Source organism: Limanda limanda, chromosome 17 (genome assembly GCF_963576545.1).
Source record: "Limanda limanda chromosome 17, fLimLim1.1, whole genome shotgun sequence".
NCBI lineage: Eukaryota > Metazoa > Chordata > Actinopteri > Pleuronectiformes > Pleuronectidae > Limanda > Limanda limanda.
Genome location: NC_083652.1, coordinates 5,586,340 through 5,599,746, shown reverse-complemented (window position 1 = coordinate 5,599,746; position 13,407 = coordinate 5,586,340). Strand labels below are relative to the sequence as shown.

At 40.2% G+C, this 13,407-nt stretch overlaps 1 protein-coding gene across 6 annotated transcripts in view; it reads left to right on the top strand.

The window, feature by feature from the left end:
• The first annotated feature begins 733 nt into the window (after window positions 1-733).
• LOC133023762 (protein shisa-6) overlaps window positions 734-13,407 on the top strand; it is a 69,495-nt gene continuing 56,821 nt past the window's right edge. For 4 of the 6 annotated variants that reach the window (XM_061090829.1, XM_061090828.1, XM_061090827.1 and 1 more), the window contains exons 1-2: window positions 737-1,293; window positions 6,412-6,569. In XM_061090829.1, coding sequence (XP_060946812.1) covers window positions 737-1,293; window positions 6,412-6,569 — 715 coding nt within the window. Of the gene's footprint in view, window positions 1,294-6,411; window positions 6,570-13,407 lie in introns of all 6 variants that reach the window. The other 2 variants (XM_061090825.1, XM_061090823.1) reach the window with 1 other exon arrangement.

Sequence of the window (13,407 nt, the reverse complement as noted above, 5' to 3'; positions counted from 1 at the left end):
GTTTATGCGTAAAATAATACGACTAAATGCTCAACATATGCGTATTTTTTAACCGATGTGCAATTCAGGAAAGCTGAGAGTGTTTGAGTTTTACCTTAATGTTAATATGTGTTTTATTTAAAGTGGAAATATCACAGAGTGAGATCGAACGTGTGTAGTTTTTTAACCGAGGACCTCAAACCAAACCTAATGGAAAGTTGGGCGCTGTCCGTGGTGCTGAAAGTGTTCTCCGGTCCAACTATCGCTAATAATCGATCCAGATGCTCTCCGTTACGTCTGTTTATTTATAAAGTTTGTCGTTGATAGATGACCAAACCTTAAGTTCAGTTTGCCGACTAATGCACCGTGTATTCACACATCTCTTCTACGCAGCGTAACTAAGAGACTCGGTCATACTCACGAACAACCGCTCATGGTAAAGAAAAGGCCAATTTCCCTGGAGGACATCGGGTCGTTGTCACGTCTCTGCAGCCCAAAAGCAAAGAAGACGCCTGTTCAAAGCGAATTTCTGTAAGAAAACGAGCTCAGTGGTGGATGACGACAAAGTCTGAAGATACACAAGATGCGAGAAAGCTGCCAGTCAAAGTTCGTCAGTGAGAGCTCGACGCGTAAAGGAGCATCTGCGATGAAGAAACCCGCAAGAAGCTCCACTCGGTAAGAGGTGGAAGAGTGACGCTGAGAGAGACAAGACAGAAGAGTGGAGGCAAAAGGACAAACACCAGCGCGTCCTCAAATGATGGGGATAAAGCACCTTCTGCTTCTTTTGATTTACTTAGACCCACTGAATGTCCTGTGCTCCGCCACCCTCAACAAGAAGACCCGAACCCCGCCGAGGAGGCCCCCAAAGGTGAAGGAGGTCAACGGCAGCACCACAGCGGTCCCGGCAGCCGCGGCCGCCCCGGGGAAGATCACGCAGCTCCAGGCTCCCTCGGTCGTCCAGCACGACACCTGCCTGGGCTACTACGACGTGAGCGGGCAGTACGACAAAGAGTTCGCCTGCAACAACACCGACCACCGCTTCTGCTGCGGCAGCTGCTTCCTGCGCTTCTGCTGCGCGGACCGGGGGAAGCGGCTGGAGCAGAGGACCTGCACCAACTACAATACCCCAGACTGGATCAAAACCCAGCCCCCGTCTCCGGCGCCCACAGGTGACACGTACGACCCGGAGCTGGACCAGACCAACGCCACGGTGTACATCACCTGCGGGGTCATAGCGCTCATCATTGCCATTGGGATTTCTGCAAAAGTTGCCTATGATAAAGCCACCAAGCCTCAGGAAATGAATGTGCACAGGTAAGATTTTTTCAATGCTGTGGGATGATGAATGAAAAAAGTAGAAAATAAATGTGTATTTCATCTTGTGTGAGGTCCTAGTGGGAACCAGTAGGTTTGTGCACTCTAGCAGATGTTTGCCTGTCCAGATGTGGGTAAATCTGAAACTTTACAGGTATTTCACACCTCTGAAGATGTTAGAAGTGATGTAATCCCATTTGTATGAATTCATACTGTAAAGCTTTATCCAAGGGTTTTTAGTTGGAGGCAGGATCCACACGCATGCTCCTGATTCAGTTCCAAGTGTGTTAATTCCAGTGTGTCATTACCATAGTATAAAATACCTTCTATATCTTAGCCTGTAGTGAAACTGCATTCAAATGGAGGGAAAGGTGTCACTATAATGAGAATTGTTTTCCCCTTCCAATAGCGTTAAAGTGAAAATCTAAGGGTGTGTACATTAAGCTACGTTCCTGGCAACTCATCTGATTTACAGAAGCCTACAGAACTTACAGCTTCAATATCGCATGTTCCATTCAGCCCGTGACCTTCAAAACACGCCTCCCCAGAGCTTCCCTGTCAAAAATGTCAAGCTTGTATCCATTTTCATGGTACATGTCCCATTCAGTGTAGATGCTTGGATGGGGAGGGGTGGTATTTTATTATATACGTTAAACCTCGGGTGGGATGGAACAAATGCCACTGAAAACCATAATCATCTTCATCCTGAAGGGAGCTGTCTCCTCTTCATTGACAATATTTCTTTTTACCTTGAGGCACTGAATTGTTCAATGAGCATTAAAGCCGCATAAAAAAAGACATCCTGTAGCTGATTCAGTCAACAGCTGCAAACTGCTAGAGGGGATATTATATATCCCACTGTCATCAGGACACCGAATGTTTTCCTTGTTTTGTATTATTTCGTACAAGGAACTGCTGTTTCCTGCTTCTGCGTCCAAAAAAAAGCGGCTTTAATCCAATAAACCAATAATTCCAATTCAAAGGTTAATGAGTTCTTCAGTGAGGAACGACAACTGTCACAAGATTTTAGTACGAATGTTGCTTACTTGTAATTGGTGTTACCCGTCTTTGTTCAAGTGAGCTTCTTCCATTTCAAAACTGTGAGATAAGAACAAAGAAAAACACAAATAATTTACTGGATGGATGAATACGTCTCTCATGTGGAGTAATTCTAAACTGTTTGCTTAATTTGTTGGTGTCCTTTTCCTGATCCTTTGCCCAGAGAAAGAGGCTGTTTGAGGAAATACATTATCAGGGTCTTTAAAGGTGGATGAATCCTCTACCTCTCCTTTAAATTGATTGAAACTTCTACTTGGTTCCTCTTTTCATATACGAATTTCATGCTTCAATTGTCTTTCATTTTAGGCTTCAGGAATTATGAGTGTCTTGAATATTTCCCATCTCAATTAACAAAATTACCAGCCAGTTAATTAATCATAAAAACTGCATATATAGAACAGGTCAGCTACAAAGTGAAAGCAGCAATGATCTTTGCTTTTAAAAAGGTATGCGGCAATTTAAATGAAAGGAATTGAATTCTAGGATGAGCCAGGATAATATCATCTAACTCTGTGGTTCCTGACACTGCTACAGAGCATTAAAGTGACATAGTGAAAAGATTAACTGATTGGGTTCAGTCTCGCCCCTTTCATCTGGTCATTTTCCGCCTCAGGCAGCAGTTTTTAGTGAGGAAGATCGTACGCTAATAAAGAAAAAACGGTTCCAACACAAGCCAGCAGACAGACACAGTTTTTGACAGAACTATTGAACATGTTGGAGCTAAAGAGATATATCTCTGAAGAGTCCATATCTTTAAAAAAGAGTGAATGTTGTAGAAATACATTCTAACATTACACCAAATTTCTAGATTTTTCTTAATTGACAAGTTTGACAAATGAACTTCAAAGGTATTAAAGGTTTAAGTTTTGAGAATGGCAGGAAAGACAACTTAAACATGCAATTTTCCTGTGGTCTGTTTCCAGGTAGAATCCATGCATTGGTTTCAATCTTATCTTATCATGAATGTCCTTCCTCAAGAAAAGCTACGAATGTGTTTGACTACCAACCTGCACAATTAAGATTAAATTGAGAAATACATACACATGTCCAAGCTGCATTTTGTGCCATGCATGCTGGGATATTCTCAATACACTGCTTCAGTGTAGATGGAAATTGTAGAAGGGGGTGAACGGGTGTTGAGTTCGGTGTTGGGTCGGAAGGAAATTCCATTTTTTCCACCCACTGATCAAGAAAAAAATCTTAGACACTTAGTCATTGCTCTTATCCCAGCGTCACTTGAGTCACCTGCTGTTATCCAAAGTTCATTTTGGACAGCTCAGAGGAGGACGTCTTGTTTCTCAGCCAGAGCCCTGATGGTTGATACAATGAAGATAATTGAGCATTGTTTTGCACCGTAAATTTCAGTGCCTGCTGCTTTGAAAATGTGAAGTGAGATTACTCATCTTTGTTGCACAGAGGAACACATGAATACGTTCATGATGGATACAAGTAAAGTCAATTCAAGCCCTGACTGTGACACACAGGATCTCTCAGATCAGCTATATATTAAATTCAAACTCCGCTTATTACTGTTAGTGCTTTTCTCAAAAGTTGACAATTCTCTGCTTTTATAGCCACATGGACTTAATACAGTATTTTTTTATTTGAAACAAAACATAAAATCTCCTCATGGTGCATTTTTATTTTCCATCTATTCTCTGAGAAATGAAGAGATGAGGAAGTTTATGTCTACTTACTGGGTCCTCTATCCTAGCCAAGGGGCGCACTTTCAAGTGGATCTGCTTAATGCCGTTTACTTCAGTGTGAGCTGTGGCCATGCGAGTTTGGAGAGAGGACGATTAAATGAGGAGGCATGGCTTCCTGGGTGCTCAATAGTGTAATTTCTTCTTTTTATGATTTGTTTATTCTCACCCCCATTGGGCGCATTGAGCAGTCATAATGAGGTCTGCTGGAATAAACCTCAGAGGCTGGCAGCGGACATCCACGCTGACAGCTGTGACCAAAGGGAAGTAGTGGAACATAGGATTAGCTTTATATTTGGCAAGGGTGTGCTCCTTATAAGTGGGAGGCTTCTTTGTTAATTTCCTGTGCTTCTCCAAAGTGATTTAGACTGATGGAGCACTGTGAGCAGACTACTGAGCTGTTGGCAGACCTTTGCTGTTTGGTCTGTGACCTTCACCGAAACACAAGTAATGCCGAGTGAGAGCTAAAGCCAATGATTTGAACAGGCCGTATTGATCACCTTCTGCAGAGCCAACTGAGGTGCAATTTATGCCAGCTAGGTGAGAATAATGTTTTGGTCTCTGACTGTGAGACATAGAAATTGAGGTAAAAGCTATAGGAGGACTGAGAATGGGTAAAAGAAAAAGCAGCATAATGACTGAAAGTTCAATGTCAAAGATGGTGAAATATTCTATACAAAGTTGTTCGGATTTAACAATTTATGCTTTGCAATAATATACTGGTGTGTCTAAATGTGCTGTACAATATAAAATAACAGAGCTCAATGGAAATACCAAAGATACGTTCAAGGTCATCGTAACTTCCACACTAGAGAGCGCTAACGAGATGGTAGTCATGGTTTTGCTGTACTTTTTCACAGTTCATCACAACTTTGCACAGTCTAGAAACAGTTCCACCTTCAAAGGGTAATGCTGGTTACATTCTATACTCAGTAATGCCACTGGATACATGAAACTAAAAGAAGCAACACTGATTATTTTCCAAACCTCTTTGTAGCTGCCAGACCCAAAACCACATTTGTTCCTACTGAAGACATTCATATTTTAAAATCGGTCACAATTGTGACATTTCCTTAGTTTAATTTAATTTCTGTAATATTCATAAAATAACTAGACACTAGTTTTTAACAAATAATGCTTAACTTGATATTCAAACACATTTGATGTGAAATAAAACATTCTCAGGAGCAGGACAGAGAACATTGTAATAAAAATAAAATTGTTCTTTATTCTGTGTAATAAATGAAAATATCCCTTTATGCATAAGTGTTTCTCAATGATGTGTAAATAGTTTTTGGACATCAATAAAGCTCTTTAGCACAGCTGAATAACATCTACTGGGCTTGAATTTACACACACACTAAATATATATTTGGATTTATTTGTTGTTTAGGACTTGTTTATAGTTTTTTATCTTCTTAAAATGCTGCTTTGAACCTTTTAATGTTCATTTATCTAGTATTAACAGAAAAGGAGTTTGTTATGGATGATGGCGTTCCCCAAGGATCGATTTATGGCCCAATGTTGCTTTCAAATGAAATGCATCTTCTCAATGAGGTTTTACAGACTAGGTTAGGTTTGGGCTTTTTTTTCTATAGATACATTTAACATTGTTTAGTAGCTGTATGTTCTTTTGATTTATATGCAGAGCGTTTTAAAGCACTTGATCATAAGTTGCTCATTTTTTTCCTTTCTTACTAAAGCAGCTTACATATGATGGGCCTGTTCTTGTAAACTATACCTCCTGCTGCTCATGACATAGCAGCCAACTAGGACAATTCAAAATCAGGTCGCCTCTGTCTGAAAAAGAGGTGGCTAAAGTGTGCTCCTCCTGGAAGGGAAATGCTATTAATATGCAATTTATCTCCCAAAGTCACTGAGTTATAGAAAAGTAGACTATGCGGAGGCTTTAGGTTGACATTGACATTGTTAAATTGGCATTTCATGTCCTTTAAGAAAATGCAAAGCCATCCAGCACTCCACCTCACAGACTGATCCTGTGGCTCCAGATATTTTGAAATTGTGTTGATGAAATATCACTTTTATGTTGTGGCTTCAAAGAAGAGACGCAACGTACACTTTTTGTAAATGGCCCTTGAGCTCTGGTCTGGGAAAAATAACAGAACGGGTCTCTACCGTGCTATTGAAAGTGTCTAACTTCCTTGTAACTGTTGTTGTATTTAGCCTTTCTGCCTTACTCCAAACCTCCATGCTTTAATGGAACTGTGGCAAAATGAATTAGGAAGACCTTGATGGGGCGGCCTTTAAGGAGAACAAAAATGAGAAATGTTTGTAATTGAAAAGGGAAATATTTCTGTTTAGATCTTTTCATTTGTGTTTTTCTTTTCATTTTCAGAGCCCTGGCTGACATTCTGAGGCAACAAGGACCAGTTCCAATATCTCAGTATGAAGATGAGAACATTGCAGCATTTGACGGGTCACCCAAAGACGAAACACCAGTCAGAACCTTGAAGAATCATTACACACCTGTTCACGCCAAGCCATCCAACCACGGTGAGTGATGCTTTTATATAGATCAATAGTTCAACCTCTGTATGTTTGAAGGCCATATGATTAACCCTGTGTGTAGAATTCGTACGGAGAGACTCTCAATGCTCTCTCATCGTCATCCTGTGATTGACATCCTCTGAAGCAGATAGATGGGCTGCGAGTCTTAAGCTTCCATAGGAAGAAACGTGTAAGAAAATATATAGCAAATTAAATGCAAAAGCCTAGATGAGTCCTGCTCTTCCACACGTTGTTTTTACACAAGCCTACTCAGCACTGGCTCAAAATTTAGATGCAAATTATCATGTTCTGCGAGAGACGCAAGTTTTTTGTCCGGAGATAATTTTGTCGTGCAAACGCTGTGCCTCCTACTTTTATCCCGTCGGCCTCCAGATTCCTGCTCCAGGGATCAGCTCGTTTGCTAAGTGCCCTAGTATGGTGTCCCAGATTCAACAGTGTTATGTTTCACTCTCGTGTCACCCTGCCTCCACCCTCCTCTTCAGAAGCACCAGCACCCATCATGGAGGGAAAGTGTCAGAGGACAGCTGATATAGACCGAACTGCAGGATGTGAGCTGCTTTTCTCACGTCTCTACAGCAGAATGAATTGAATTTACTGGTGTAGGTTTAGGAGAAACTACTTTTGCCTGTGTTATGAAAGCCTAAGAAAAGTCGATTACGACATGGTCACTAATCCAGATGGTCTTCAATTATGTTCTCCTCGCCTTATGTTAGCTGTAATACTTTAGGACGCAGTTAGGTGATTTTACCGAATCACCAAATGTCTCTTGAAGGTAACAATCCGGTCCTTTTCCTTTATTTTTAACACAACTAGTGCAGTGTTCTAAACCTTTGTAATGGTTTAGATTAGAACAGAGAAATGCTCCCAAGCTTCTTCAGAATTATTCCTTGCATTAGTGAGTCCTCCTCAAACAGTTCTTAAATATCCTGTCAGTTTTTCTTGTTTGTATGCTGGCTTCTGTGTCCAGACACCTGGTTTGTCTGCAGTCAAAATTTTATAGTAACTGTTTTTCATGAAATCATTTTATAAATGTTGAACACATGTGTCCAAATTGCACCAAATTTGAAAACGCATTTCCCAGGAGCACTATGAATACACAGTCCAAGTTTAAAGCAGTAAAGTTGAACAGTTTTTACATACATGCAAACATATGCAGTATTTATAGGGTTCAAGATGTTTCCAAACAAATACAGGAACGCAGATAATATGTGATAATCAAAGGTTGGTTTTCAATAAGCCGAAGCAGAATTCAGAAAAGATGAAACAAAAAAAGGCTAAACGAACTGTGCGAGATTTTAGTGCCACTAAGACTGAATTATCAACTACCCAACTTGTTGTTCCAGGCCCCCTGGAGCTATAAGCCTGCTGTAATTAAATTTCCCTCAATTTGTTTGATGATTCTGCATGCACCACAAACATCATGAGCTGAGTGTATGATCCGCAGCACTTGCATTATTACTTGTTATTAAAGACGGGCCTAGAATACAATTACTTTATATAGCATCTATGGAATGTGAACAGTTTACAGAAAAAAATTTAATTACTCGCTGCAGAAATATGGGCTTGACGTACCAGCACAACCTGATCTCCACTGGTGTATTAATCTGGCCCGAAACCTGAAGGGGCTTGCACTTCATCCACAGAAAACACAAGAAAGAGAATTATACCTTAATGGCCCAACGGTCCAACATCTTATCTCTTGAAAAAGCTGCAGGATCACAAAGGCAAAGACCGCACAGCAGCAAAACCAAATAAATTGCAGCATGTTTTAAAATCCGTCTCTCAAAACCACTCAAATGAAAACCTTTTATGAAGCTCTGCAGTTCACTTAGCGCATAAAAATGGTTTAATACATAGACGAAGATTCCCTCCTGACAAATGATTTAGAACAGTTTTGCTGAAGTGCTGTGAATTGCTGTGTGCTCAACTTTTTAAAGTCGATTTTACCCCACGGTACCTTTTTGTGAGACTCAACGTGGAATAAGTTTTAATCCTTGTGTCTGAATCTCAAAGCCACGCAGCAGCGTTTTGCTCATAATGTGAAACACCCACAGAAAAGATGTCGTAATTGTCCAGCCTGTGTCATATTAGCCCGCTATTGTCTGATGTGTGAACAGTAGCACGACACATTGAAAGGGGAGGGTCCAATGGGAAGACATGACTCAGATTTAATGACAAATGTATGAAGATTTAAAAAAATGTGTAGAATGGATAAAGTTGAACAACAATATGACAAATCCTGAATTTCACATGTCTTAAGCTGTTGTTGAGCTTCTATAACTATAGATTTGAAGGTTATTTTCAGTATTAGCTGTGTAGTATTAATCTGCAAGTTATGTTCGTCAGTCACAATGAACCTGAGGACTTTTTGAACATTTTGTAATGTTTTTGCTTCTTCAGAAGGTTCAAACTTCGTTTATAAGGTTAAAATAATTATACAATTCATGTTTAAGTTAGGTTGAGGTTGAAACAAAGGAAAAATTTCACTCAGTTTTTCATTTGAATGTAGGAGTTTACTATATATGAAGATAACCTTGCTGTTTATGTGGCAGGTCACTTGGACTGGATAAAGGTCAAAGCTGTATGCTATTTTTATTTGCAAATTCAGAAAACTAATGTTAAAAGCTATTTTACTATATAACAGTACAAATTGTACTTTAACTGAAATAAAATTGAATATATATATATCTTATATACCTTATATATAAGGTTAATGGATGAAGGGGAGAGAGATAGATTTGGATAGATTTCTGGGACACTGAGCATCAAAGAATATGAACGATACCTTGTCTAACCTGTTGATCATTTCTCTGTATAAAAAATGCAAAGATGGAGAAAAAAAAACACAATGTGCAGCAATGATTGGTTTTGTCGCAGCAGTGTGTGATGTGAACTCATCCCACTTTGCTGTTCCCCAAAAATATATCATACTCAGATGAAGCTCTGATAGTGTGCGTCTTGTGGTGTGGATTGCTCCTCCAGAACTGTCCTATAGAGTGAGCATTATCTCTTCAATATCCCAGAGCTCTGTTCTGTTCTCTCATTTTGTGCTCTAAATTTGGTTTCTCTGCTGCTGTGGAAGTAGGTGACTAATGTCCTCCACACTTTGGAGACAGATAGAGCAATTATCTCTTTAGGACACTGACAGCAACTGGATATGAGAAACATTTTGGAATGACGTTTTTAGAGGATGACGTCATGTTATGGAGATGAGTGTGGATATTTCGGTCTACTTGTACAGCAGCAATTAGAAACATTTTGAACAGATAGACGTGTATTTATTTGAGAAAGCAATCTTTTGCCATCACACCAACCAGTCTTATAGAATTTATGGGAGATCATGGTTGTTCAGGATCATTCCTCAGGTGATGGATGGGTAGATCTTTATTTCCTTCCCTTGTGAGAGTTATGAGCCTTCTATATCTGTATTGTTGGTATGATGCTACAGCCAAGTAGCCTGTTAGCTTATTGGAACATAAAGACTAGAAACAAGAGGAAACAACAAGCGTGGCTCTGTCCAATGTTAACAACATGTTGAATCTCATGTGTTTCCTCTACTCAGATGTGTGGGACTGTTTCCTGGATGTTTGCACCAGTCGACTCTCGGCTCCTTGCCAATCATGTGTAGTTGCCAGACAACCAGATGAGAAAATTGCTGCTCCCGTCCAAGAAAAAATCCCACACACAACCCCTGTAAAACAGTTCAGATATAGTCAAAGTAATGAGCAAATGTTTGTCCAATATTCTGGGCTCTGTTAGTCAGATTCATTTACCCTCAAAGACGAGGAAAACAGAGACAGAAGGAGAGTATTTAAAAGAAGCAGTTCTAAGTCAGAGGCTGGACTGGACAAAAACACACAGACATGGTGAGTGTGTTGGAGTCTGTACTGATGGTGCCTTGTTTTTTTGGGGCAAATCAACCCAAATCGTGTAGTGGTTAAATAAACTTGAATTACCCATCTGTACTTCTGACCAACATGATGGATGGATGCATAGTTTTAGAAACCCATCTACCCCTCACCTTTCTGACGCCCAACAGGGGATGTCTGGACTCGACCATTTCTGTCATTTTCCAGCACTTCGTGCCATGATTACTCCGGTTTGTGAGAGTGAGACAGGTGACAGATATTTTTCCTCTCTCCCCAGCTCTCAACACATTAAGCTTTGTGGCACTTTCAATGCGAACGTACAAGTGCAACATTATAAATGCTCTCCCTGCGACCCGCCCACCTCCCCACCCATCCTCTGTCACAACCAGGTTTTTACTCCACCTTCCAGTGGCACGTTCAGTACAACTATAAACACATTTGATTTCCAACCTGATGCGACAGCACGTCAGAACTAGTTCTGGGAAACCATAAACAAACCCTTAGAGGTGCTGGCAGGTCAATTTTGTGTTCTGTTTAGACCAAGCCAGCTTCTCTACTTCCCCCGAAGCTCTTTTTGTTCATATTTATGGTACAGAGAGTGACACCGTACTATTTAACGATTTATTTAGGACTTCCATTCATTGGAATTAATAAGCATCTTAAATAGAAAACTGCCACAGATCAAATGTACATACACATAAACGAATAGAGGTCTTGTACAGTTTTAAACAACTATCCTCTCTGGAGATTAAATGATAACTTTTATAGCACTTATCTAAATAAGGTTGCGAAGTGCAATAAAAATAAAAAGGAACAAATAAAAGGTAAGGGACACATTCAATTCCATTTTAACTGCCAAATCATAGCATATATAGCACGAAACCTCTGGCAGAACCAGACTCAGTATGGGTGGCCATCTCCCTCGACTGGTTGTGGCAAGCAGAGCAAAATGGAAAAGAAGGGGGGGCAGGAACAGTTGCGTGACCATCATATTGAAGCTCCTTCAGATTGGTTGTAATGAAAATAATAATATTCAGTTGTAGTGTCATTAAGGTGTTTTGTCCTTTTAATCATCGTTGCAAGCCGATCCTGAGGGTACGCTGAAGCTGTAACCTGATTGGCTACAGGTTGGTATGGCAGTACTAAAGCCATGTGATGTGGTTGAGGTAAAGTTTTCCTGAAGGATGATGTTTGAGTTTCTATCTCTGAAACAAAACAGTTTTCTATTCATTCCTGAACGTTAGATGAAAAGCGGTTATTCGTTTAAAGGAGGGTTAGATTATTTTTCATTGCAAGTGTAGATAAGGTGATTTTGATGAACGTTTCTCTAGATAAGGGGCTTTAGGTCGGCACTGGCACATGGGAGCAATTTATATCACAGTCAGCATCTTCTGATTTCAGCTCCAAAGTGTTGTCCTTGGAGCAATGCAGAGGTTATGAATCATCAGCATTTCATTCTGGGAGACACCACACTGATACTACACTGTATCATCCACATGGACACAACACTGTGCTGTTTAAACAATCACATCTTTTCTTTTGGGTATTTCTTGATTTCTTCGATGGTCCCAAATGATCGACAGTGGTCAGGGTGCATCAGTAATCGGGTTATAGTCGTCCTCAGGGTTTGATAATATGAAAGAAGCCATGGAGCTTAGGCTTTAGTGCCAAACCTTGTTGTGATGAAGACAAGGCCCAGTGGTCCCACGTGTTTCTTCTAATTATGATGATTTGAAATGCTCTTCGATCGCTGCTTCTCGAGGCCCAAAGGTCTGAGTGATGTTATTGACTTTGAAGTGGTTCCTTGGAGACAGAGGCATTTAACTGTTTGCCGGTTAACGTCGAGTGAAAGGAGGAGATGTGATCTGATGAAGCAGCTCCACAGTTTCGGGATCTTTTTTTTCCTCAGTTCATCAACACTGTGTTCTTTAATTTCTTTGAAGAATTGTCTGTGATTGGCAGGACAATTGAATGTTGTCAGGGACCTTGTCTTGCTCCTCGTGTTCACGCTGTACTCTCAATTATAGCAGAGGTTCGGAGGTGCGTTACCAGTGATGTGGTACAAATTGCATTACACCGTGATCCTATAACGCAGTGGAAATCCAAAAGTGTGTATACCTGAGGTGTACTGCATTGCATTCTTACACGTAACTCCCCAAAGACTTATAAGGGGGTTAAATCGATTCTGAAATCAAGTGTAACAAAGCCAATTATCTTTCCCCTTGGTGGGCTAAAAGCACCGCAATTTCAGTATCTAATTAATTTAAACTTTTCCTTTACTGTGAAGAAAGAGAAATGTTTGATAAACAGGGGCTGAAGCCTGCGGATTGCATCTCTGGCATCCTTAAGCAATATATCGATGAGGTGATGATCCCACCTGAGAGTCACTTTAGTCTTCATACCATTTTAGCTCTGTTTAGTATTCTTGTCGTATGTGGCTGCTCTTTTTTACAAAATGGCAGAACTGACTGGGGAATGGAGTAAAGATACTTCTCGGTATTAAAGCACAGTCACACCCCAGCTTCTAAAATGGTGGAGTTTTGCAGTTAAATCAGTTTCAATTTGTGTTGTTGGTGGATTTACATTTTCAAACAAAGACAGTTTAAATCACTGACACTTATGTCTGATGCTGACCACAAACTGTCCTCTCATTGAAGATCTTTTATGGATCACTGAGCACATTTAGAATCCAAGATGAAAGAAGCTATGGTAAAGAGGAAAAAGTGTGAATGGCCACTGATTTTGGAAGAGTTTTTCCTCGTTCTGTTTTACCATATCAAAATATCCTCATTACTACTTCACAGAAAACCATAATCGACTCTTCAAATAATGTAGCGCCCCTATAGGTTTATGCAAATGTTATCCTTATCCTACTATTGTTTGTATTATGTTAGTGATGTGAAATAGAGCGGCAGCTGAATCAAAACATTTGAAACAATAACATATTTGTTCTG